Raw genomic sequence first — 27,667 nt, forward strand, 5'->3', positions numbered from 1 at the left:
CATAAAGAAAAAAAATTTCAACAAAAAGTCAAAATTTTAAATGTGGACTAAATCATGGTTTACATACATTTATTTCGAACCAGAGGATTGCTGCATGAATTTGGTTAAAAAAAAGAAGTAAAAATGCATGTCAACAGGATTTTACTCTCAAAACTATGTGTTAACTATGGTGTCATGGTAACAATTCATTAAGTAAACTTTCTACAAGAAGAAAAAAAGCTTGTTTGTTTCATTTTCAATTAAACCAATTCCCCTTGATAACAATGCACATGTCTAAATTCAGGTAATCATTATTTTACATTGTGCAGGAATAATGCCCAAAAGTTCTTCTAGAGTAATTGCACCTTGAATAAAAAACTGGATTGCAAATATAAAGAATCAGTACAAAAGGTTCAACTTTCCCCTACAGTGTAAACATATTAACATTTCTGAGAAAAAAAAATAAAATACTGTAGCTCTGTCCAAAATTAATTTTTATATATAATTTTATATATACATAAGTAGAATCCCTTAGAACACAGAGATGTAATGGAACATTAGAAGACAACAGCTGTTGAGGGTAGGTCCTGCTACTTTGTTGTTAAAAGTATGTTTAAGAGGGCAAAATTGTGTATATCTATATCTATATAAGGACTTCAGATGTTAACGAGTATGAAAAGATAATGAACATTTCATATGTGCTGCACTAAAAAACAGGAGTATACACTAGAAAAGGAAGTACTGATGTTTTAATATCATTTTTCATTTGTGCAAAATTTTGTCATAATCTCAATGACTTTAACAAATGGCCTCATAAAACTTACCGGTATTCTCTATATCTATCACAATTCACGATAACTTCAGCTTATATTCGGTTATTTTTTTTAAACTAGTCTATTTTTAACCAACTGTACATTTCTGGAATACATGCTAGTTGATAACAAAAAAATAAATTCCTAGTTTCAATTTTTTTGTCAAAATAAAATACATTTTTTATTCATAACCAATGAAAATACTTTTTTCAAATTTGAAAAAATGGATACCGTTAAACATTCTTCAATTTTTCATTTGTTAAGATCATGAAAAGATATTATGTTAAAAAAAAATACCAAATGAATAATTACCTCAAGTAAAAACTTTAGATTGGACAAAAATCTATATATTAAATATGCAATATGAAAGGCACTTCTTTCCTCTAATCAGCACTATATGTCTGCAATTTTTCAGGGAAGATTCAGTATATTGCTCATAGACCCATAAAACTTGCCAATGACTGTTAAAGGCCAGAAAAAAAGTCCTGAGAAAACATAAATAGGTGATCATCTTGTACAAATCATGAACATGCACTTTTCCCAGCAATTCTGGTTTTGAAGAAAAATATAACTGCTAAATCTTAAAAGTAGACACAATTGTATGCATAGCTTGTCTTTGCCCAGTTTTTGCACTCTTATGTCTTCAAAGGTGAAGTTTGCTTACAAATAATCAAATTGAATTTACAAAAAAAAAAGAAAGAAAAAAAGGATGGTTTTATAAAAATTGGTACAAAGGATGAAATGAAAGTAGAAATCTTGTTTGATGAGATGGGTGGGTTTGAATGTTACTGTACTGTCAGTAGCTTGTTTTTAATACTTTTGTTTTCAGTCTGCTCAATCAGACATGTCTGTTCATCCTAAGCACTGATGGCGGACAGTGAACCCTCTATTCGCTGGAGATGCCTGTCGGGATCCTTCACCGTTCGCAGTAACCCCGCGTTCCAATCCAGGGACCTCGTTAAGACCTGCCTTTGATACTGCTTCAGGTTTCCATGGTACTCCCATTCTTGAAAGACTTCTTTGGGTATTGAAAAAATACTCCTTTCTAGACACGTCAGAATTCACAAGTCCTGGATATTTTTCTCAGCAGAAGAAACCCTTTAGAGATATGTACTTTGTTTCACAAAGATGACTCTCTCTTCACACACATTTTTTTTTCTTCAGATGAACACTCTTTCCATGGAAAGTCAGCAAGATATCACTATAATACTCCTTGTGATTACCCAGCTACCCATCTGTGACCTAGTAAGTCTATTGCAGTTGGCCTTGTGCTCGGATTTCGATCAAATGCTTTACTAAGAACATCGTGACATAGTTCTGAAATATGATTTGGCAATGTGAAATGTGGTCTCTTCTCCATTGCTATTTTATATAATGCAGCCATCGACTCAAACTCAGCCCATGGTGGTTTGGTGGTAAGCATTTCCACTATCGTACATCCCACACTCCTGGAAGTATGAAAAATACATACCACTTTACTAGATATCCAGTTACACATTTCTCCATCTTATCTAATCATTTTCTCTTGAAAAATTACTTTACGTTTACATAAGAGTTATCTTTCTTGATTTGTTTACGACTGTTGAATGTAGATAGTGTCCTACGCAAATTCATGGAAAAAAAAAAGCTATAAGTGCCTTACAATTTAATACTAAAAGACTTCTAAACAAGTAACTGATCAAAAAACTAACCAAATATCTGCCTTGCGTCCATAGCCTTCCCCATTAATAACTTCTGGGGCCATCCAGTATGGGGTTCCCACCACCGAGTGGAGGCCGGTGGCACTGACTATGGTCTGGAGTCGCTTGGAGGCGCCAAAGTCACCCAGCTTAATGTTTCCATTGCCATCCCGCAGTATGTTAGCACCTACAGTCATAATTTAATGAATTATTTAAGTCATTTCATAAGTACACGTATACCTGGTATGTATTAACATAACTATGAACACTGATCTCATTTCTTCTTCTTTTTGTATTTGTGCAGTACCACATGTTCAAAACCAAACAAAATGCTCAAATAATTTAATGTCTTTATCTATCAAGTATAAGATACATGTACAAGTATCTATCCACTACCGTACTTCCATCATTAATTCCCATTTCATTTTTACTTTACTGGCATTTATAGAACTAATATCTTCAAACCACTTCTTACGGAAAAACAAAATTTCAAAATTCTGCAAGGAATACGAAGAAAGTCAGAATCCTCCAAAGAGTGTAACGTGACTATAACAATATTGTATGTGATGATTGTTATTCCACTATAACAATATTGTATGTGATGATTGTTATTCCACTATAACAATATTGTATGTGATGATTGTTATTCCACTATAACAATATTGTATGTGATGATTGTTATTCCACTATAACAATATTGTATGTGATGATTGTTATTCCACTATAACAATATTGTATGTGATAATTGTTATTCCACTATAACAATACTGTATGTGATGATTGTTATTCCACAGACTGACCTTTGATATCTCTGTGTACGATGACGTTCTTATGAAGGTAAGCTAGGCCCTCTAACATCTGTTTGGTGTATTTTCTGGACACATTTTCTGTCAGAGATCCATACTTGGTGATTTCATCTTTAACTGAACCCTGAATAAAAGAGAAAATGCATAGTGAAAAATTACAAAGAATATTCATTACTCTGCTCATCAAGATATTTACAAACTAGATTTCTCATCCACATTAGTATTGCAACTTAAAAGATAACTATATTTAATCACAAGAAATTAGCACATGTAACACTACAGGAAAAGATGGATGGGATTTTTTTTTTTTTATTTCTGAAGTCTAAGGACTACAATTCAAATTTGTTGAAATAACATTGGTACAATAAATTTGCTGTGGAACTGTAGCTTAAAAAAATCTTACCCCAGGTAAGTACTCCATAAAGATATATAAAGATTGCTTGTCTTGTGCACAACCAAAGTATGAGACAATCCGCTCATGTTCAAAGTTACGCAGGAGATGAATTTCATTTTCTAAAGCACGTACTTCCTGTAAAATATATAACAAAAAATTCATACCTTAATTCTATTAAAACATGCACTGGCTTATAAATCAAACCTTTAAGTTCTATGATAGAAAGAAAAATGCATTCTGTTTAAGGTGTACCTTTGAGGTTTCAGCATTCATCTGCTCCAGCCTCACCACTTTCATGGCGAGATCTCTGCCCGTGTCTTTATCATGACAGACATACACCTCACCAAAAGCTCCACTCCCTAATAAAGCTCCCGCTTTCCAATTTACTGGACAACGTGGGGCTAAAATCATACGTAAACAATTGCAATTATGTTTTCCTTCTCAAAAATTCTCATTAGCAAATCTATTTGGATTTATTTATATATATAGCATAATTTCCCTCATCAACAATTTTCCAAAATTTAAATACAAATTATCGATGAACTAATCAATGAAAATAAATGGTTTGTTTCACTACTTTAAGGCTGTACATACTAATATTTAAAATATGGAAGATTTACGTACGACACATAAAAAAGCATGGGTAAAATGTATACAGCTGTAAATCAATGTTGAATTTAGCATATTTCTTACATTTGGATAGGGAGAGATCTGCTAAAGCATACACAGGGCTGTCTAAGTCACTGTTTCTTTTGATCATGTTTCGCCCGTCGGGCGAGTCCATGTCGTGGTCAGGGGGGAAGCCGCTGCTGTTACTACTGGAGCTGACGGTGGACATGGTTCCCTCGCTCCCCCGGGACATCACTGACCGCAGGCTGTTGCTGAGGTCAGGCCTTGTACTGACCGTGGGTCGTATCCGTGGAAACGTACTAGGGCCGTCCACCATTTGTTGAGATAATGACCCCACGCTTCTTGGGAATGTCCCAAACCGACCTTCTATAACAGAGGCAGATTTTTTAACTTAGGATCATGTCATTTCAATTACAAATAGAAACTATTTTACTGGCAAATCTAATATTTTGAATTTATGTAATAAATACTTCAAATACGTAGTGAGATAATCACCATATCTTAAAGGGGCATGGTCACGATTTTGGTCAAAAATTATTTTTTTGATTTTAATATTCACAATGCTTTAGTAAGGCATTTTAAATAGGCAACCACATTTTGAGTGTCATTCGCTGAGTTATAAGCGAGTTACAGAGCTTACAATTCTTTGTTATGTAAACAAAGCTTTTGTTTACATTTTGAGAGTTGAAGTGAAGTTTCCAGTTTTAGACCTAAAATAAATGTGTTAGCGGTTAGGAACTGTTTATTTATGCTTAGAATGAATAAGAAGATAGACAAATCAGCTTGAAAAAGATTTTTTCTGGTAAATTGAACCTATGTAAACAAAAACAGGGCACGAGCCTTGTTTACTTGACATAGAACTATGAGCCCTGTATCTTGCTTATAACTCAATGACTGACTCTCATATTTCATTTGATCATTAGAAATGCATTCCTGAAGCATTGTAAATAATAAAACAGAAAAATAAAATTTGACCAAAATCATGACCATGCCCCTTTAAAATTTCCTTTCCTAACTCATCAAAAGTTATGCCAGATAGTTTGCTTTTCAATTAGGAAAAATAATGCACAGTTTGGGGAAGAGATAAATCATATCAGTATTGCCCCTTTAAAAACACACAATTTCCTTATCATTAATTTAATAATAATTACAACAGACCACTGGAAAACTAATGATTGATGATGCCTTCAATATTAATGCAAGTGTAGCTGTGTACTAGCTGAATAATAGTTTCTGTGGGAATGGTATATCAAGTATATGTATGCACTACATGAATTATACAATATGAATGAGCACTCACCATCATCTCTATCACCAGGTAAAATACTTCTACGGGAAGTGGTCCGTCCCCTGAGTGAGAACCCATCGCCACTACAAAAACAAACATTGCCATAATAACTCATCAAATATATATTGTACAGCTTTGGAAGCCTTAAACTGGCACAGGTTTTAAAAAGGACCTAGAACATGTACGTGAAAAATAAAACCAATAGTCAAACCTTTCATTATTGCAATTCATTTTTATAAAAGTTCAACATTCTTCTACAAATTTTCTCTCATAATATTCTAATTTCTGAAATAAATCCATAAATGAAATGCCGACAGTTTCAAGATACCCTACCTGACAAAATTTCAACTTTAATCATATTTACACTTGACAATTCATAAAGGAATAACAGTAGAGATTAATCCCAGAGAGAGTTGGGTTTTTTTTCAATTTTTTTCAGAGTACCTTTCATCGATTATTAAATATGATTGTATTTATAAGTGAATGTATCCTATAAAAGTTAGCAAGATGATACTTAATCAACAAAGTGTCAGAAAAGACCTACTAAAGGAGTGTAGAATGAGCCTTGCATACTAACAAATGGTCAAAGTATAAAGCTTTAAGCTATCTGGTCAACTATGTGTGTGTGTGTGTGTGTGTGTGTGTGTGTGTGTAGGGGGTGAGGGGGGACAGTATAGGGATGCTGTCCTTAAGCCACCTGGTTCCAGGACATACCACGAGGGAAATCCCCTTGCTTGCCGAGTATTGTAAGAATTTTTGCCAAACATAGATATGATTTCGACCTTTGGCCAGGTACCCACTGCCTGCATGGTACTTCTGTTGGAATCTTATCAAAAGTTGTTTCCAGTTTGTGTAAACAATGACTAGTAAAAATTGGATACTGTGGGGTAACCGAGGGAGCTGTTTGATGTGGAGAGAGAGTTTCTGTTGAACCAACCACATAGCCCCGCAATTACCTTCATTCAGAAATCCAACCATATGCTAAGTGCATGGGCACCTGTTACACAATTATTAGGGAACATTACACCCCACAAGATGATTATATTTACACCGCAACACAATGCACAATGCGTATATTGTAGAGCTTTTACTGGTAGACAGTACATTTTTAAAAGAATATGGAGAATCAGTATAGACTATCATTTGTGTTTTAGATAAAAAAAAAAGAGTCATTTAATGAAGTGACGATATAAATGTGTTGATATTGGAGATAGCTTGCATGCTGGTCACATGTGGATGCCTTTGCTAGGCTAAGATATACTGTGTACTTACTAGGAGCTCATGTAGTTGCTATCTAATGACTCTGCTATTGAACCATCAGGACTTCTAAAAACAGCCTGTAAAAAAAAAAATAATGCATACTTTTATCAGTAATTTCCTGGTACTGTACATGCAATACATGCATGTCATTTTAAAAGTCAAATGAAAAATGGACATTTTGTATTGGTATCACTATGAATCATAAACATAAGATTTCTTGAAGGTTTGAATGAATAATCATTTTGATATTAGGGCAAATCTAAAGCTTGAAATTTCATGGAAACATGGAAGCATAAAAATTTCCATCACTCAACTTTGAAACAGAATATGCTTCAAGAGAACGATGTTATCAGTTTCTGAAAACTTGAGTTTTTTCAGAGATATTTACAAACCAGCATGACTAAACAGAAAGTTTCTGTAAACTAGGTCTCTCTCGGTGGATAAATGAACAGAGAAGAATCTGGGGCATTAAAATCATATGTAACACAATACCACATTATGGATCCCACACACTATTGCCCTATTGTATAAATCCTATGATATATCAGAGATAAAAAAGAGAAACCTGAAAGGAATTCCAAGAGCTGCATATTTGCAAATTAAGGACCACTTTGATGGGATTATGAAAAATGTTCTTACATTATTTATCTTCAGGTTCAATTATCTTTAAAAACTTATCAATGATATTAAATTTTATATTAAAAATCTGGAGATTCAATTTCTACTGCAGTGGTTTTAAAAAAAAATATCATTGAATTTTGCGTTGTCATCCCTGATTGGCAATAACCCCAAACAGAATCAGCCAGTGGCCTTGTAATTGAAAAAAAGAGCATGATTTCAAAATCACACAGTATCGCTTACACAGTTTACTGCTCAGAACAAAGACATAAAATATTGGTGAAACAAAATCCTTGACAGCTGATATTTCATATTATTAATAGCCAAAAACATTCATTCAGATTTTATGACCAAAAAAAATTATAAATTACAAGCCAAGGTGTTTTTGGAATACTGATGTAGATCGAGGGAAAGAGCGTTATCTTCAGATGTACTTTTCCCAGTATATACCTCATAAATCGTGACAACTGCATTAGGGCCTTCCATGCAATAAATACGAAATTATAAATTCAAAAGAATTTGAATGAAGAAGATATTCTAATTAATTTATCTGGTAGACAATCTACCTACACAGTTTTTCGTGATGTTCGCGTATAGTCATATTCAGTGGAATCGTTTACTAAAAGGTGCCACAGATCGCTAGAACGTTTCCATATCTTGTACTAGCTCCCACAAATTACTCAGTTGTCACTTAATCTGCTGATACAGACAAACAAAAGCAATTTCCTCGACCATGTGTGGGTAGTGGTTTTTTTTTTACCTCAGATAAAGTCTTATTTTCGGAAAATCATAAACAATTGTGCATTTTAACAAAAATTATCAAATGTTTATGAATGCCAAATGAGCAGTAATGTGCATCTAATGTTCAGCAACCATAAATAGCTATAAAGTGTAACTGCAGTAATATTTCTGGATTCCATTAATTATTTGATGGCAGTTTTATTATCACTTTTTATAAGAATTCAGAGGGGATTTTTCAAATGTTTTGCTTCAAAATCAGAACATCCTCTTGTAAAATAGAGAAAACAAACTGTCCTGGCAATATATTTCTGCTTGCAACATCTTCAAATCTGAGATTTCCTTTCAAAAAGAAATCACAAGTTTTATTGAATTAACTTTAAGAAAATTTATACCTGTACATTATTTACTAAGATTTGAATCAGTCTTCATTTTTAATGTACAATATAAATATATACCTCCCTCTATTACTATATAAAAGTTGTCTTCCCTATCTAAAGGACATGATATCATTTATATGTATAAATTATTTTCCAATGAAATGAATTTGAAAAAAGGAAAATAAAAACCTGGACGTAAAATAAAAATTTAAATTGGACAAGTGAAAAATAGAAACAACACACAAAAGCGTAAATCAGAACTCCACATTAATGTCAGCTTGGGATAAAATAAATTATGGATCGACTTCCCTGTCAAGCTTTGAAGTCTAGCGCTAACCACATACATAATATATAAATTAAATGGTTTAATTTATTTCGTAGTGGGGATTCCCTTTGTTACGAGAGGGACAAACCAGTTTGAGGTTAAAGAAGGAGTTCACTAGAGGCCAAAGCCAATCCATGTTCACGGACAATAAACATGAATCAAGCTATCCAACCTCCCGAAGGCATCAGTAATCACTGCTGGAAAAAAAAAACGAAAACACAAAAACCTTGTCTTACGTCGGAACATCTCAGATAAAAGTTTTGGGCTTGAACTTTTGCAGATTAATTTGTTTACTTGTATCTGAATTAATGTTGCATTACCTCTACAAATATTTCAGTTGTCTTGTTTGTTTTATAACATTTTCGAATAAAGGGATGCACATGTTTATTCTCCATTTCCAAGATATTACTCCTATCCCATCATAATAAATTTGTACAATGGAATATCTTGTTTATCATGTAAGCTAGCTGAGTTGATAGTAGAATTCACCGTTTATTTAAACAACACTTTCCATCAATCCCCAAATACAAGAAGACACAAAAATCAGGTTTTATTGATCACACAATATCACCCCTGACGGTCCTTTATACTGACTTCCTGCACATGCATGGCCCTAAGTTTGGGGGTGGGGTTGAGGGTGGGGGTGGGGGTATAACTTACCTCATCACTCTCGGGGATGAACTCCCCCTCACTGTTAATTGAGTTACATGATACACTGTGGCTGAAGTTATGAGGCAATGATCCCGGTGGAGGACTGGGGGATTCTATATCTCGACCCTGAAAAAGAGACAATCAAATTCTAATGTGAGTTGGTCTATTTATTCTTTATCCTTAAATAAATCCAATTGTAGCCATATTTTTACCAGTGAATTTCTTCATTCTGCAGACACACATAGGGATAAATAAACACAAATCAAAGTACTGACAATCTGAAGAAAGCATACATGCGTTAATTTTCCACCATTAAAGATTTTTAATGTTCCGCTAAGACAGTTTTTAGCTGATGAACTGACCAGGATTCGTCTAGTCAAGAAGAGCTGTGGACCGAAATGGATACAGGATTGGACAATGTGGATGAGCACGAAAATACTCAATCCTAGCTCAGTCACAAAATCCAACAAAACATACCGTACTCCCCCCTACATCTACAGGCTTCTTATCAGGGCCAGCTAGATCATCAGACATACAGTAAAAACCTTATTTCATACAATCAAATTTGCCTAAGAATTTTAGAACATATCATGATAATTTGAAAATAACTATATGTTGAATTTTTTATTTTTTATTTTTTTTAGGGGGGGGGGGGGGGGTTCATTATTCAAACTTTGTTCAAAATAATAAAGGTTTGAAAAGGATTGCAAAATCATTTTAATCATGCCACAGGACAACAGGAAAAAAAGTGAAAAGGCTAACTTCCTGATTACACAGCAAAACAAAAACTACAATGTTTGCTCTCTTTTCAATTTCAATTCAGTGAGTTATCGATACAAATACACAGAATATTAGGTCAATGACTTCCCTAGAAAAAAAATCAGGATGCCGAAAAAATCATGTAGACACTATCATTTTCCTAGGTCAAGTTCAGATTGAGATTAAACCATTTCAACTATAATGCAGATTGATAATTTTTATTTTGTTCCCTAAATTCAGGAAACTTCTTTACCAGAATAATCTGCCATTGGCATGATGAGATCTAAAATAACTGGCTCATTTACACGTCGTTATCATAAAACATACAGTTTGGTCCTACAAGTCCCTAAAAAAAAATAAAATAATAAACCATCTCATTTTTTATTCACGACCATGAAGCCATTTATAAATAATTAACCTGAAACTTATGGTGAGAGAGAATTTAAGACTGGTGCATTATGTGTCGGTTCTGTTGTGTTTCTTTGCATCATAAACCTAGCGAATATCGGGGAAATGCTGGTACACCACATGCTTGAGATTGATGCCCTGATCTGACCAGCCAATCCCGATCATTCCATTGGCTTAAAATAACAACAAGTTTCAGGTTGATCGAGATTGACCAAGAGCTGTCTGTCTATGTGTGATATATCGTACAAATAGTCTTATAGCTCCCATTGCACAGTTTATAGGTTTCTCCTGTTTGGTTCCGCATGGCTGTGCTTGTTTATACTGATAAAAGCTCTACATTTGTCTAGACTAGCTGCTGAGGGATAGGAACATCCTTCTCTGCAAGTACCTTTGATAAATCTGAACAAGCAGAGTGGTAAATTGGACCGATCATGGAGTCACCCCTGATGTGTTTTTGTGATGGTAGTGAAATAATTGGGGCACCTAGGGATCAGCTGACCATGAATGATGTGTCTATCCCAATATCATCCCGATTACATCCTCTTATGTCAGCTAGATTCCTTTATTTAAAATGCCCTTCAGGCTGATTCAAATCAGGTCTACCTCAAATTTGAATGCAACACTTGAGAAGCCCTCTTCCTTTTTATTGATTTAAACGTATTCTTAATTCCATGCATGCTGTTATGAGCGTTCTCAGGTTTCCACAGGTGATTTCGGTTGGGCTATATTTGGATGAATGCACTGCGACCAGAACCCAAATATTCCGTGTGTACTTTTACTATGAAATAAACTTTTATTGTGGAAAACTAGGCCATGAATTCACAGTGACGACCACTGGGATACACGGTCTTGAGCCTCCTTGCATGTTGGATAGGGACCGTTACAACGATTAAACGGAACTCAAAAGACCTGTAACATTTAGCACTCATTACACTGATAGTTCCGAAATGAGAAAGGTATTATACCTGTCAAAATATGATTTATGACCTGTTACATAATATTGGTAAATTAATGCAAGTCAATGATCGACTCGTTAAATTTTGTGAAACCGTCAATCGATAATGAAATGAAAAATCACAAGCTAGGTAAGAAGCTGGAGTGGGTTGATTAGATAATGAGGCATCAGGCGATGACAGTCCATCATACCTTTATATGATAACACAGGGCCTTTATTAATCTTTTGTAGCTTCACACAACTATTTTCTATTCCAAAATTTTTAACACCCAACACCCCACTTTTCCCCGTTATTGCAGTTATTGTAGTGGCAATCTAAAAATTAGATAGAACAGACCTTTGTCAATCTTTTTGTATTTTCACACAACCCCTTATTAACACCCAACATACCACCCTCCCCCCTCCCCTCCCCATCAACAACTTCCTACTGGTGTCGCAAAGACAATCTGAAACTTAATGGTTCCAATACATTCGACAACATTATAAAATTCTCGTCCGTAAATTGTCTATACAGCAATCACCACCGAGACCTAAAGCTCGATCTGTTTTATATTTTGTTTTATCTCCTGTCCAGCGTAAAGCCTGCATGTTTTATAGATTGGCTTTATGTGGTGATAATTGGCTTGATGCACTATTAGATAACCACATATAAATCCTCCGACTTCATTGACTTGGCCCTTACTTTTGCCAGATCCCCCCCCTTTTTTTCCATTGATTGATATGGATGGTATGCAGATGTCAATGTATCGCGCCAGGTTTTCTATTCTGGTCTTGTTTGTTTCTTTTCTTCCACTTCCTTCTTGTAATGATAAGACATTACAATGTATCAAACTAGTTTGTTTTTTCCTGAATGTCAACTAAATTTGGCCAAAGGTAAATCAAAATAAACAATGGCTACTGAAATTCCTCCTTTTAGAATCGAAAAGAGGATGAAATGTGTTTTAGACAAGTTTGTTCACAAGTCTTTTGATTTCCTTAGATAAATGAGCTCTAAATTTTTCTGTTGCATGTTACTAAAAAACCTGTCAATTGTTCATGCTTTATTTGAACTGTTTGAAACTTCAGACAGCGCATAATTCTTCCTTTTTTGCAAATATTAAAAGAAATATTGATTGCTCATAACTCAACATGGCATTTCTTTGATGATTCACGTCCTTGTCATGTTTTCACAGTTCTAAATTTGATATTCATCATGAGTTTGAGGGAAATATTAAAATCTGCATCAGCTAGAGCATTTCATCAAAAAATATTTTTTTATCTGATAATATAGTGTTATTATTATTTACAAAACCCAGGGTCATCTAAATAACACTTGAATATGATAACACATATCCACTGTACAGGGGGCTAATCAATGTTGAAATCAATGTGTGTCAACCTGAGCTGCACTTAATCTCAACAAAAATGTATGAAATGTGTCAATCATTTCATTGTAGAAAATGAGAAATCAGCAAAATCTCTCTCTCTCTCTCTCTCTCTCTCTCTCTCTCTCTCTCTCTCTCTCTCTCTCTCTCTCTCTCTTGCTAGACAAGGTACACAAAGTTGAATATAATTTATCAGAGGGCAAAAAATAAAAAGTTTTGATTTAGCAATTGCACTTCATTCCTTTTTGTGTGTAACAGCAACATTCAAAGAACTCATTTCCTGTTTGCATCAAATTTCTGTTTCTAAAACACCCTCGCAATGTTACAAGTTTCATATTCAGTCCTAATGCACACTTGACAATCATTTTCCTTGTCTGTTCCTTTTGTGTGTGTCTGCCAGAAGTAAGAAATCGATGTTATCACTTTTTTGTTCAATTAAGTTCCCTTTTTCGGGGCCTCTCACCTGAGATCTAATGGAAGAGTAACCAGTGTCTATGGAGGGAGCCCCTGTCCGCCGGACCTGGCCATGACCTTGACCTGTGGGAGAGGTCAAGATCAAACGAAGACTGGTTGACCTTTCATTTTTATCCACCAGATTAATTGCTATGTCAAGGTCTTTTTGATTGCAAATTGGACTTCTCAGCTGAAAATGGATAGAAATCAATTTTATAAAAATATCAGACAATTACTGACTTCATTTACATGTATAATAAGGCAGATTAACATATCTAAATTGAATTCAATGTCTGTTACATTTTTTTCATGCTACAAAGGTTTTATTTGACAATTACGCATTCTTTACATGCATGCCACAAGATCAGATAGAAGGGCCCCAAAGCTTCACACTGTACTTGCACAATACTTGAGGAAAACACTGTATATACAATCTAGTAAGTAAATATACAATATTCGTAGAACTACAGCCACCTGCACTTTTACATCGGATTATACAAATAAACTGACATTTGTTTGCAATGTGTTATTCTTCTTAAAGTACTGTAAATATCATAATACTGAAAAAATGTCAATCACTCACTAACATACAAACTGCAAATATCCAAGGACCAACATACAGACACACATATTGTCATAGAAACACTTCGTTATTTATTGATGAACACTGTTATTCACAACCATTCCTACACTGCCATTACTGACATACAAACTCACTGTCATTCACTGACAACATTGACAAACTCTGTTCTTAACTGACACGAATACTTTACTCACTGACATACATACAATGTCTTTCACTGGTCATAAAACATTGTTCATGCATTCAGTTTAATTCTCTTTTTTACTAAATTGTCTTTAATTTCTCAGAATATCAATGATAAATGTGGAGCTTATTACGTCTTTCTTGCATTCATATAGATGGCACACTTTATAGAAAATCAGCGAAAACCATTGAAACCATCTGTTACACATTAAAAGTGACAATGAACAATGCAATCTCATCCAGCCATCTTTTTCTCCCCTGAGAATCAAGGTCATAAATTAGAAACTGCAGTCAATATCAAGAATTTAAAAAAGTCCCGAAACTATGTCAAGCGTACAGTAAATGGAAGTCCACAAAGATGGCAGCTGATGAAAAGCAATTCAATAAGTCAAACAAATAACCTAAGAATACCAAATTACCTGTTTTGAATGTTAAGTGTTTTTTTGAATTTGCATAAATGCTATGTATTTGGTCGAATATCCTTGGGTGCATTCATTTGAAATGCACTTTAATTTCTTAAATTCCCTTTATTTTTACACTGCTTAAACACCATGAACATTTCTCCAAATATAACTTTCCGTTGAGTTAAAGCATTTCTCAATTTTTGTTTAAATGTTGTTATACCCTTATCATACCCAGGTTTTATCCCACCTATGTACTTAAATATCCTAACAAATTGATCCTGGATGATTTTAAGGGCAATTGATTGCTTTAATGTGGCCTTATTCAAGCGGCTTTTTTTATTCCTGTCCCTTGACATATAAACAAGATATTTAATTGACTTGGTAACTTACCTCTCCATTTGATTGTGTAAAGGCTATATTCATATCAAATCCATACATCTCTCGAATCTTGGCACATACTTTGTCATACATCACTGGCCGTGGCACAGTCAATATACTAAAATGTAATGTCGTATCATTAGTACATATAATATACTGGTATTCACAAGTCTGTGAAACTTATTTATTAATAATGTGTTGTTTTCTTTCATATAATAGCAGCTTGTGTAATGCTAAGTAAATGTAATGAAAATTCAAAGCCCCCAAATGCCTACTTCTCACCACCCCCCATTCACCATCTCCAACCATTACCCAAAGGTTCAACAAACAATATGACTAATGAAATAGTGTACCTGGGGGTACTTGACTTTATACCCCTCTCTCTTTGAAAGGAAAACTGGTAGTTAATTTGATTAACATTATTTTCAAATAAGATGGTTGGGTATGCATCTAGTTTTGTGTTGAATCACTTACCGTTTCTCTCCCATGTAATCTAACTTTATTTTTTGGCTGTGGCTACTTTGATTTCTCTGAAGAATAAAAAGAAAATACCAAATATTTCTTTCAATGAGTGTTTTTTTAAAATGGCTATAAAACCATACATTGATCACTGCTGTAATCTACATGCATACATATTAATGAGACATGATTTGTTTGTCTGAGAGAATTGAACTGAATGACTCTCTTTTTAATTAATAGGGAAGAGACAATTTTTGTTTTCTATATAATCCCAACAAAAATTTCTGTTTCTGTGTAAAAACTTGTTTATGCACAGAAAAAAAAAACACTGAAAAGGAAGTGTAAGCTTTTTGCATTTTGTCCTTTAAATTTTGGTAAACCCAAAATGATTTATTTGGATTTGAAGGTAAATGAGGCAATTCTTGAGGGCTGTTGCTCTCACCTGTAAGTGAGCAATGGCACTCTGGGCGGCCAGTTTGTTCCCCTGCCTGAGCCCCCTCTCCAGCTGGGACTCCAGGGAGCCCATCACAGCCTCTAAAGATGGTTGACCATCTGAAATAAAAAACAGCTTTTAAAATCATAAATACTTCAAACCAAAATACTGTAAAATATGATTACAGCAAACATGCTTGTTTCAAATTTACGCTTACATTGCAGTCAGTTTCATTTCCCTAATCTTAAGATTATAACATATTTACTTACTGTATATTCCTAATTATACGCAAAGAATTAATATCTGCGTAATATCGCAAGAAATACATTTGGCAGATTTTAAAATCTCACTTTTATTTTTCAGACACATGTAAACTAAACAGAAATATGATAAAAATTTGGCGTTCGTAATTTCACATTCTCGCAATTTGATGCAAAATGGTTGAATCGCGGAATTAAGTACTCGCGTATAATAAGGAATTTACAGTATTAGATATAACACATTAAGGTTATAACAAATCAAAGCTGCTCTTCCCTGCATGGTGCTTCACTATAACTGTGTATTACTACACTCATTGGATGCATACATTTAATGTAACTATTATTATATAGCATGTTACTTTGATGGGGACTTCTTTTACTGCTTAATCGCCATAACTTGAGGTCACCAAAAATAGTGTGTATCTTTGTGCAATGAAAACTTTTGAAATCACAAAAATTATGAATACAGATCAAAATAAACTGCTTAAGATGTTTTTTTGTTTTTTTTTAAATCACCAAATTTTACAACCACATAAATAACCTCCTAGACAGTGATTGAAATAAATTGCATGCAGCAATAACAAAACATTCTGACTTCTGTAAAGGAAAACCATTAAACTATTAAATAGCTTTCTTCTACCTTACATCAACTTCTTTAATATGCATTTAACTATACATGTATAACTATGAGGAATGTTTTGCCGGAAATTTATTTTCTACGATGTTAACAAAAACACTATTATGCAATATTAATTATATTATATGATGAAATTTTTTAACTTGCTCTACCAAATCCTTGACAGTGATTGTCAACATCATACTGTATTTGCTTGCACAAAGAGTAGCCATAATATGTTTGACCTTGAGAGACAAGTAGAATCGTTTACTTTGTGCATAGGGGTGAAACAATTCTTTAAAACCAACCATTAAGATGACATGAAACTTATGTAATATACATGTATCCTTGAAACTGCACATTTTGAGGATTTTTTTTCACCAAAAAGACTTAACTATCAAATGAGAATTGTAAGAAGCTCATTCTTATGTTTAAGAGTGTTTTGACCAGATTTTATTTTTGTTTTTTTTTTAAACAAACTTGTAGGATCAAACTTACTTGAATTTTAAAGTTTCTGTTGATAATATATAGTGTTTCAATTAAATTTGCTATATATTAATGTCAGTAAACAAATAATTCATTACATGACAAAAACAATTTACACTATAATCATATTTTTCCTTATATAACTTCCTGTTACAGAAAGAGAAGTGAAATTTACCTGGTTGCCATTTGACCTTGACATATCAGTAAAAAAATCCCTCAGGAGTCATGGTCATTTGACACAAGATAACAAAAAACTAAAAAAAAGGACTTTTTAAAGAAGCAGTACCATTGCTTTTGATTTGACTAAGTACATGTATGCATTCAAATTTACAGCTTGAAACTGGAATTGTAACTCTAATCAAGTTAAGTGATTATACATAAAAATAATTATAGCAAGGTCAAAACCAAGAAGAAAATATTATAATCAAATGCATAAAGCATAATAAAGAAATGTTATAAAAGGGTTACGAAAAATACCACCAATATTACATTAATATCAGAGGTTATCCTCTCACTTATAAGCATTAGTAATATGCATGCTTCCATGCATTTCTAAATAACCAAATCTAATCTAAAGAATGTCTCATATCATACTTGATATTATTAATAGCTACGTCGTGTATAACATTTCTCTATCATCCCTCAGATAATAAATATATATTTATCATATGCACCATTATAGTAATATATATAACTATAAATAAACTATACTTACCCATTTTAGGTTCTGTTATCTATATCTATTCATGGAGGAAACTTGTCATTATAACCAATTTGTAAGATCTTCATTTTTCTGTTTCTGAAAGAAATAGAGAAAAAAAATTACATGTAACTCATAAGCAGATTATTTGATGCAGATCTATAAAACATTAAAAATTGACACTTCATATCTGCTAGCTTAATTTTTTTTTCTCCTAGACACAAAACAAAAATAATAATTAACATCCTGAAGCATTGAAAATTTGCAGCAAATGTCAAATGATAAATTTTGCACCATTTTGGGACATACAATACTTGGGCACCGAATCGCCATTCTTCGAATGAGAACCCGAGAGGAGAAAAAAAACCCTCCACAATTTCCTGTTGAAATCAATGGCCTAATTAATTATAAAAACCAAACTTAATACCCAATACTTGGATTCCTTGTTATCCAGATTTGTGTACAGTAAAATTGAGATCATCTTTGTCATATTTATTTATATTGCAAGCATACGCTGGGAGCTCACACCATCGCTTCCTGTTGTAACTGTATCACACTACTCACAAGTGTATCGTAACCCATACATAACTAAATTCATTTAAAAAAAGAGAAATGCCCATAAATTAGGAAAATCATGCATTTCTTACCCTCAAAATATTATATTTCTTTATAATAAGAAATAGTACATATACTATGCTATACTCTATTCATTCTATTCATTAAAGAAGAAAATAAAATTAAAAAAAGCTTCAAGCTGCATGATTTGCAATTTGTAATGTTACATAAAACCATCTAAAATTAGCTGCAAGAAAAATGAGTACACAATTTGTTTTGACAAAATCATTTCCTATCACATGTATCCTTTATGTCATGTTTGTACATGTGTAATATTATACCAGAAGATCGTGTTCTTATTCAGAATAACTTTATATCATGCAGTTTCTTAAAGTGCACAATTTTTTTCTAAATTTAAGAGTAACACTTTAGTCTATAATTATATATGATTCTAAAAAATTTCAATATCTCTATTTCATACATGCCTTAAGTATCATTTGTCCACCTGTTCAGAAATTTAAAACTAATGTAATATGCCACTATGCATCTTCAAAGAGGATGATAGCTAGATCAAGTTTCAAAATATCTGTGACCTTTTCTCAAACTGCATGCAATTCTGACCAAATATGAGCCCACATGAACGTACCAGTTGACACAAAATTTATAAATGTACAATTTTACTCTAGGAACCTTGGAGGTGAAAAGTATAAGCCTCGATCAGAAAACAAGTGACCACGGAATGGGCTAATAATTCAATGAAATATAAACTATGTGTCAGAGAAATTCAAACGAGGCACCCTGTTCTCAATATTCAGAAACTAACAAAGTTGCAAAGAATCACAAAGAAAAGCTAACTAGCTGTTGTTTGAATTCAAAGATGATTTTGCTTTATCTGTTATACTAAATTTACAATCATTCAAATCTTAAGCCAAAAAAAACCCCCAGTTCTTTTTATTACAATACAATAATATAGATTTTTTTTTTTGGGGGGGGGGGGGGTTCAAAGAATATTTTGCAATACTACAATTATAGATTTTACATTGAATTATACATAGATGTATCTACAAATAAAAAAATTGACAGGATGCGTCATTTTTGGACATTATTAATTCCCAGAGAGAACAAAATTATAAGAGAGAATATCATAAGATACATAGAAATGAGTAAAAATCATCACCATGATTGCAACAATCTTAAGCAGATGATTTATTTAAGCAAGGAAATCAATTTTCTGTAACAAACTACTCATTGTGACAATTCTGAATGCAAATGTTTTGTAATAATGTGCACTCCAAACTGCATTCATACACTGCAAGCAACAACTGTCAAGTGTTCCAACTGTATGTACATGCACATCTTGTTTCGTGGAGCAATGTTTGACTCATAAGGTTGGCTCTTCTGAGTTTTGGGGGCCGGGTTTTTTGGTTTCCAAATTCCAAAGTGATAAATGAATGGGTTTCCCAGACTGCTATTAGGTTTATTCACTGGTTGAGAATTCTTGGCTGCATTGATGAAATTGGTCAGCTTGCTACATGTATATCTATATGAAGCCACTACCATTCTTGCTTCCAACCTGTGATTTTACTAACCATTCCTACCACTTGGCCACTAAGCACTGGGAACTCAATTCAATGACAGTACAAAGAAGTACATCATTTCCAGGTCAGACTCACAAAATCATATATGCATGGATACACTGAGCTTTTCCAAATTTGTTTATGTGTTCTAAAGGTATTAACATCCCTCCCCCCTTCCCCCCACCCCCCTCCCCATTCAGAACAACACAGACATACAAATGCTTTACACATGACAGCACAAAATGATGCTACAGAAGAAACATAAGGTCCATTTTTCTTGTTTATGAGTCTACACTGAACAGATGTTGAGAAGATCAGAGAATAGATGAAGTCTGGACCTAGAGAGCAAACTCAAGTTTTGACATGGCATGCATGCTCTCGGCAGATGCCATAACCAGAATCAAATTTTTTATGGGTCATCTACCTGGTTTTAAGGTATCATGCAGTAGTTAACATGAAGCTAAAGATGAAAGACTACTGCTAGGGTTTTCTATCAATAAAAAAATTAAATTACTGATTAAATAGCGTCAGGTGACTTTCAATAAATGACAAAAATTCAATGAAAAAAAAAAGAAGATACCAGTAATATGAAGGGGGACATCAAAAGTAAACAGAATAAGTTTGTACGTGTACATAACTGTATAATATTTACCTATAGTAGGTGTTTATGTTTGGAGATTGCCTTTGATTTGAGGCAGACTCCCAGACAGATCATCAATTTTATCACTGGATTCTATCATTATAAAGATTTACATACTATAAGTACACATTCTACCCCTATACATCTTCCAGATTCTGAAATTCTTCTTAAATAAGCCATGTTGATATATGCCATACATCACTCTTACTTATTATGAAATCTGCTCAGTTTTATTTACTCTCAGTTTATCTCTGTGCATTTTTTCAATAATGGCATACATTTTTCAAGTATGGTTCTGTAGAATTTTTTATTTTCTCTTCTTTCTGATTCCTTTTGATACAGGTGCAAATTTTTTTTAAAAAACCAGCTGCAGGAAAGGTTAACTTCCAAAGAGATATCCCTAAATCTGTAACTCAAATAGCTGTGTATATCATATCAAAACGTAGAATTCAACTTTTTTACAGTAATTTCACGCGTGCAATTAAGTTCTCAAAAAATCCTCTTTGTGTTTAACAATCTTGTACCTTAAACAACCTTGCACCCATTTAAATGCAGAACAATTCCTAGTAAGAATATTAAATAGATGCCATACTTAATTCATTTAAAAACCATATTTGTTCATCTGATAATATTTGTGCAAGCCTGAAATTTCACAAAAATAATATATCCCCCGAGTGTGATATCGTATCTAAATTTTAAGATATGGAAAATATGTCAGAGATGAGTGTCAGATGTGAAGATCAAATCACGGCAATGCACTAAAAAACTCGGCGACATAGGAAAATCCCAAGTTTTTCAACATTTGAAAAGAGGCAGATTCGACTGACTTTTCAGAAGTATACAAAAAGAAAACTTAGCTCACTTTATCAATTCCAGCATGTTGTATGTTTGATAACTAGATTACTTCTTTAGAGTAATCAGCCAAAATTCTATAGCCCCCAATGTCTGATTTTTCCACATTTATAACCCTGATTACATCACTTCATTTCAGACATAAAGCTTTAAGACCCCAAAATATATATTCCAAGGCCCCAATTTTCCAGCACCCAAACATAATGAAATGGCGAGGAATTAGAGTTTCCTAATAGGATTCTCTCTCTAAGACCCTCTGTGTCACATAACAAAGGGAAGTCTACAGGACTTGATCCTTAAAACGTCGGCCATTTTTTACTTCAGTGTGTGTATACACACTGAAAAATGACTGACAAACAGTCAGAATTCTCCAGACCTTAAGTAAAACACTGCACTTTATGACTTCTCATGGGCCAAGTAATAAAAACTGTGTCAAGAGTGCAATGCATTCACAAGAAAATTGATTGCTGGAAAAATGCCTATATTGTTGTATGTTTGAGGATATGAGTATGACATAATGTAGAGGTCTGACACCTAAATTGATACAGTTTCTTTCGGAGTAATTACGGTGTCCAAATATTGAGCATTCCAAAAACTAGGCTAATTAAAAAATCAAAGATTGGGGAAAAAAAACACTTAAAAGATATGATTTAATTACCTGCATGCACTTAAATGAGTTCAATATCCCTTCCCTAAAAAACGACCTCATTTTTTTATTTTTGGGGGAAGTAATGGTGCCAATTCACACATTGGTCAGAAGGCTTTCAAAAACCTAAGAATAATAGCTTCACAAAGTAGATTTAAAAGGCATCTTTTAACACCAGTCACACAAATGTGTATAATCAATTAACACCGAAGTTCATTGAGGTCTATATAAACTGTAGGCAAGGTTAAAATCAAGATGTTACTTCAACATAAGTCCAGCTTAGAGTATCAACAATTGATGGTGTAAAAATCATAACATTCAGGCAAATATTCATTAACTAACCCACAGCAACTTAATGAACATTAACTTTGAATTGAAATTCTTGTAATATCCTTAGTTTGCATATATAAATATTACATGCAAAACTAAATTATGAAAAAGGGTCATTAAAACTCAACTCATTGTATAATTCTGTACAATATATGTATATATACAAATGTCATTTTTCATTAACATTAGATACAAAAAAAAGTAAAAATTAATGATCATTCACCACATGGAACATTTATGTTCATTAAAATGTAAAATGTAAACTTCATACAGAGCACAAAGATAACTAAGTTAAACCAAACATTCATAAATTCAAAAAACAAAGAACAACTTTGTTAAGTTTATGCCCTATATACTACAGATTACAAAGGATATTGTACCAGACTGTTTGATTTAAACTTGAGATGCACAGCTAGCAATTGTTACTGGTGCAGTTTAGGTGCAAAATATTTAGATAATCCATCACCCATCTCTCAGACAAGTTAGACGTAAGAAGATCCCCATTAGTTGGCTACAGTTTTATACTGATAAAAGCACAGGTTTGCAAACCTCAAAGCGGAGCAAGCAGATAAATGATAAATCTCAAGGACGATTAAAAAATCAGTAGTTCAAAAATGTCTTCAGCCAAATGATCAGTATCCTTATTGTTTCTAATAAAAGATGATCAAATCATAAACAATAATCTTCTATAAACAAAGTGCCTATGGCAAGACGTTGACAACATAATTGAAAACTTTCATCGTTGAAATATAAAACAAAGATTTACATCATTCCTAAACGTTGTTGACTTGAGTTATAAGTATTAAAAGTCAAAGTTTTAAACAATGAAAACTTCCAGCATAAGGTCAACAAAAAATCACCATTCATTTTTTTTAGGGTCTTTATAATTTGTCTCTTCTGTCTTTTTTTGTGGTTCTTAATTGTGTTTGTACCCCAATTAACACAAGTTCACTGGCTTCTGGCCAGCCATCTGTAAGCAGTATACAACCTTGATACAGGTATATATAAAAAACGAACCAGCTTCACCACTCAAAGCCCCCACGGGGAGGTAGAGCGAGAGCTCTCATCCTCTACCGCAGAACATCGCACATTAAGGCCAGTGATTCCCTTTATCTGAGCGACTTGACTGGTACTATCAGTGTTGTACATAAATGAGTCACACTGCACAATAACTGTAACATGAGGGCCTATTAATTCCTGTGACAGCCGTAAATAACAACACTGCCGTGATTAATCGTTCTCCCCATTACAAATATACAGTCAGATTTTTTTTGTCTCAAAACAATATATAATCATACACTTTTAATAAATAAAGTCAAGGGGCACTTATCTATTGATTTTAGAGACACTTATCATTGATGTGTCATCGACATCTCATAGCTGCTGTTCATATACTGATGAATTTATTTTAAAAATCAGTTATTATCAGCTTATAAGTTATTAAATAAAGTAGCAAGAAACATTTTTAAAATTGCCATTTGAAAATCTGAAAACTTTGCGGATGAATCATTGTAGCGATCTAAATATAAACACATTATATTAGCTGACAAAGTATTGTGGATGGAAAGCATTGAAGTTTTTAAGTGTTTTTCATCTGCATAGGTGTCAATTTGCACAAATGTGTCTCTCTTCTTCACATTTCCTTATATATACATGTACATACACATACATGTAACTCATTTCATTCTTTTTGTAACTTGTATCAACAAACATTAAATACATATAAGTACATTCTGTGGTCAAACATGTCTAATATGGGTCACTTGAGTTGAAAGGACTTTAAACTTGAAATACCAGCTATCTGTGTGTTTATATTTTATCTTGTTGACAGGGGTATCATCACGGTCCATGCTTCAGTCAACATTAACTTGTTCATTCCTTTAACCTCCCCCCCACCAAATTCCATAATCATAAAAAAAAAAACAGGGGGAATTTAATCAATAAAATGAAAACAAAAAGTCATCATATAACCTGCATAAAGTAAAACACAATTTACAAAAAAAAGAGATACCTACAGCATTTTTTTTCTCAGGTTTTTTTTTTCAAAAATTTAATAGTTTTTTGATAAAACACTTGAGTTTTCTTCCCTAAGCAAATCTAAAAACCTTTTCACTCCTATTTTTGCCTCACTGAATGAAGCATTTTTAGCTGTCATTTTAAATTAATGTATTAATTCAATATATGATAATTTTGGAGATAAAACAAAAGTTTCTAACCAATATCTGGCGAATGTCCTCCCACATAGCTTTCCTTATAAAACCAAATCTGTAATATTTGAGTTGTCATTTAAAAAGCAAGTTTAATACCGCTGCAACTGTAGAACATGCATATTACATCACACCAACACCCCCACAAAATGCCACCGAGAGTAGAACTTCAATATAATTGATATTATAAAACAATTCAACTTGAAAATCCCACAAACATAAATCTAGTCGGCCAAATAACAGGGTATCAGCATGGAGATAGAGAAATATTTACATGTGCATCCTATTTTATCTCTCCTAATGCCAACGGTACATTTTCCCTCAACTTCTTATATTGTGCTCTTTTGCTTGGACACCTTCTACTTTTACTGATGACAAGCCCTTCTTAAGATGAATGTCCTGTCTATATGGGCTTTCTATTGATAAATGCGTGGGAGGGCTTTAAGATACGCAAAAAAAAAAATAATAAAAGGCATGCTAACACGAAGCGGCCATTTATTGTGTCACACTATTTACTACCATTTCTACCTGTGGCATGTTTTTTTTTTCAAACTTGTTGAATGTGCTCACTCACAAAATGTTTCAAATTCCTTGAGATCAAGAAAAATTTCATTTCCTGAAGCGACTTTTGACTTAGACTTGACACAAACTGCACAAGAAAACATCATGGCACAGTAAGATGTTCAATCACTTTTAAACTGTGCATGGTGGGACTATAACCCTTGATACCTTTATTTTTCATGATGAAACTTCTAGAACAATTTTACCTTAAACAAAGATATATATATTTATATACACACAGGTACCTGTGCTTGTTTATGATTTCACCACAAGAAGACAGTTCTTAATAGTACAAAATAAATGTCACTCATTAACAATGACAATTCAGTTTGAAATGCAAAAGAACTAGATAACCTCCAAAATCTAATTCAGGCCACATTTGACTTTTGTTAGACAAATACCAACAAATTTATGCAAAGGTACTAAATTATATTTTAACCCAGCTGTGTAATATATGAAACCTTGTAGTTGAGTTTTCTAAACAGTCATGAATAAGACTTCCTTCCTAAATAGACTAACACTATGTACTTATCACACACACTGCAGAAAGAAATCACACATTACCTAGAATTACCTGTTGTTACCATGCAGAGTTCATAGTAGGAAAAACAAAGAATAAATCAAGGATTGACCGTAACCAACTAACCAGTCAGTTAATATATGTTTACACCTGAACTTTCTGCACCTCAACACATCATTCTGGATTTTCCAGGAAGGGGAGAGAAATCAGAATGAGGAGAGGGAGTAATGGGGAGGGGAGTGTTCTATTGTTACCAAAGCTGATCTTCAGGAAGGGGTAAAACAAAGTGAATACTAACTTATTCATAATTCTAAAATAGCGGTTTTAAATTGAATATTTACACCTTTTAAAAGACCAAAAAATTAATTCTGATAGCAATAAAAAGAAACTTACATAAAAAATGAGTAAACTTTCAACTATTCTCTGTAAAGAAAATTGAGACCTACAGATGTTTTTATTTTTAAATTTATCTAAATTCAAAACTATACCCTCTCTTAAGGAGGTATGGGTCTATTTAATGAAATTCAAGATAAATTTAAGAAATAAAAACATATGAACCTAAAAAGAAAAGGTTCCAATTTTCAACAAAGTGAGCGTCAAAAAGAACCTAATGGATGTTTGTGATACAAATGAAAATATGCAGGTGTGTTATTTCAACAACAAAAACACCAGTTGATAAACAAGTATACTAAATCCAAATTCGAAAATAAAGAAAAAATTTGGAAAATCATTATAGGGCATACCATTGTAAATAGAAAAATATTTAAAAATCAATCAAAATTTCCAATTGTTTAATTTTCAACAAATACCTTTTTACATCTTTAAAGTCTTGGTTGTTTGAATCTAAACAATCTCTACATGACTTGTTATTATAACCAACACAAATCATCATTCATCTCTACGACTGTCCATTACTTACATGCATTTTCAGTTAATCCATCTCACAAAATTTTCCTGTAGTGAATTTAATTTGGGTTTTTTTTTTATAGTTAAAGGTGGTGTGGATCAAATTCATCAACATAAAACCCTGTTGCTCCTGTTGATTCCAAATTACAAAACATAATACACTTTCTCCATGCCTCTGTTATCTTCTGCATACATGACATGAAGGCATGTTTCAAAAACACATATGCCACACACACATCATCAGATTTCACACGTGTGTACCAAACGAATCCAAAACTTCGAGATAGACAATATTTATACTTGATGGTTCGGGAAAGTTTCAAACAGATACTGTCTTTCATGCAATGTATAGAAATATTCTAAACAGTTTACGGATTTAATCCCACAAACTGACCCAGTTTTTTCTTCTTTCCTTCACGGATGCCCTACTTTACATCTCGTTCGTTTCAAGAGCAGTTTCAAGATACCAATAAAAATCAGACCATCATAACATATATAAGACTCAAAAACACTTTAGATACAACTATTCAACGGAGTGAGTAAAATATGAAGTCCGTTACAATGGTGTATAAAAAGTTAAGAAACTTCAGAAAGGGAAATTCGATATCGACTGATGTCAATTTAAAGCAATCTTACAAACAAATACGGACAGACAACGATTCAATTCATCATGGATGACTGTCTTCGGTACTCGTATACTTACAAAAAGACGAATAAACACTACAAAGTCCGTACATATCGAAAAAACATAGTCTGCATGTATTACCTTCATTCTTAGTATCCTGTGTCAGCCATATTGATGACGTCATATCAGGTAAACCCGAGTAGTGTGTATTGAAAAGAATGCTTGTCGGCAGGTGTCGCCTCAGTGA

The 27,667-nt window shown here is 33.2% G+C and overlaps 1 protein-coding gene across 5 annotated transcripts; it reads right to left on the reverse strand.

Annotated features, from left to right (window-relative positions):
* Positions 1 to 108: 108 nt before the first annotated feature.
* On the reverse strand, positions 109 to 27,637 carry LOC105335847 (mitogen-activated protein kinase kinase kinase 2). 5 transcript variants are annotated; one of them, XM_011439977.4, is made up of 15 exons: positions 27,562 to 27,637; positions 18,017 to 18,100; positions 15,949 to 16,058; positions 15,522 to 15,577; positions 15,060 to 15,165; positions 13,510 to 13,689; positions 9,570 to 9,686; positions 6,861 to 6,925; positions 5,601 to 5,671; positions 4,364 to 4,663; positions 3,923 to 4,071; positions 3,680 to 3,805; positions 3,271 to 3,400; positions 2,483 to 2,657; positions 109 to 2,239 (listed from the first exon to the last, which is right to left on the reverse strand). In XM_011439977.4, exons 2-15 carry the CDS (start codon positions 18,018 to 18,020, stop codon positions 2,011 to 2,013), a joined length of 1,818 nt encoding a protein of 605 aa, XP_011438279.3. In that variant the 5' UTR covers positions 18,021 to 18,100; positions 27,562 to 27,637; the 3' UTR covers positions 109 to 2,010. The 5 variants fall into 5 exon arrangements, with proteins under 5 accessions (XP_011438279.3, XP_011438273.3, XP_011438276.3 ...); XM_011439971.4 differs by having other exon boundaries at positions 4,364 to 4,666; XM_011439974.4 differs by lacking the exon at positions 27,562 to 27,637 and adding an exon at positions 26,809 to 27,229 and having other exon boundaries at positions 4,364 to 4,666.
* Between the last annotated feature and the right edge of the window lie 30 nt (positions 27,638 to 27,667).

This window comes from Magallana gigas, chromosome 2 (assembly GCF_963853765.1).
Source record: "Magallana gigas chromosome 2, xbMagGiga1.1, whole genome shotgun sequence".
In the NCBI taxonomy this organism is placed as follows: domain Eukaryota; kingdom Metazoa; phylum Mollusca; class Bivalvia; order Ostreida; family Ostreidae; genus Magallana; species Magallana gigas.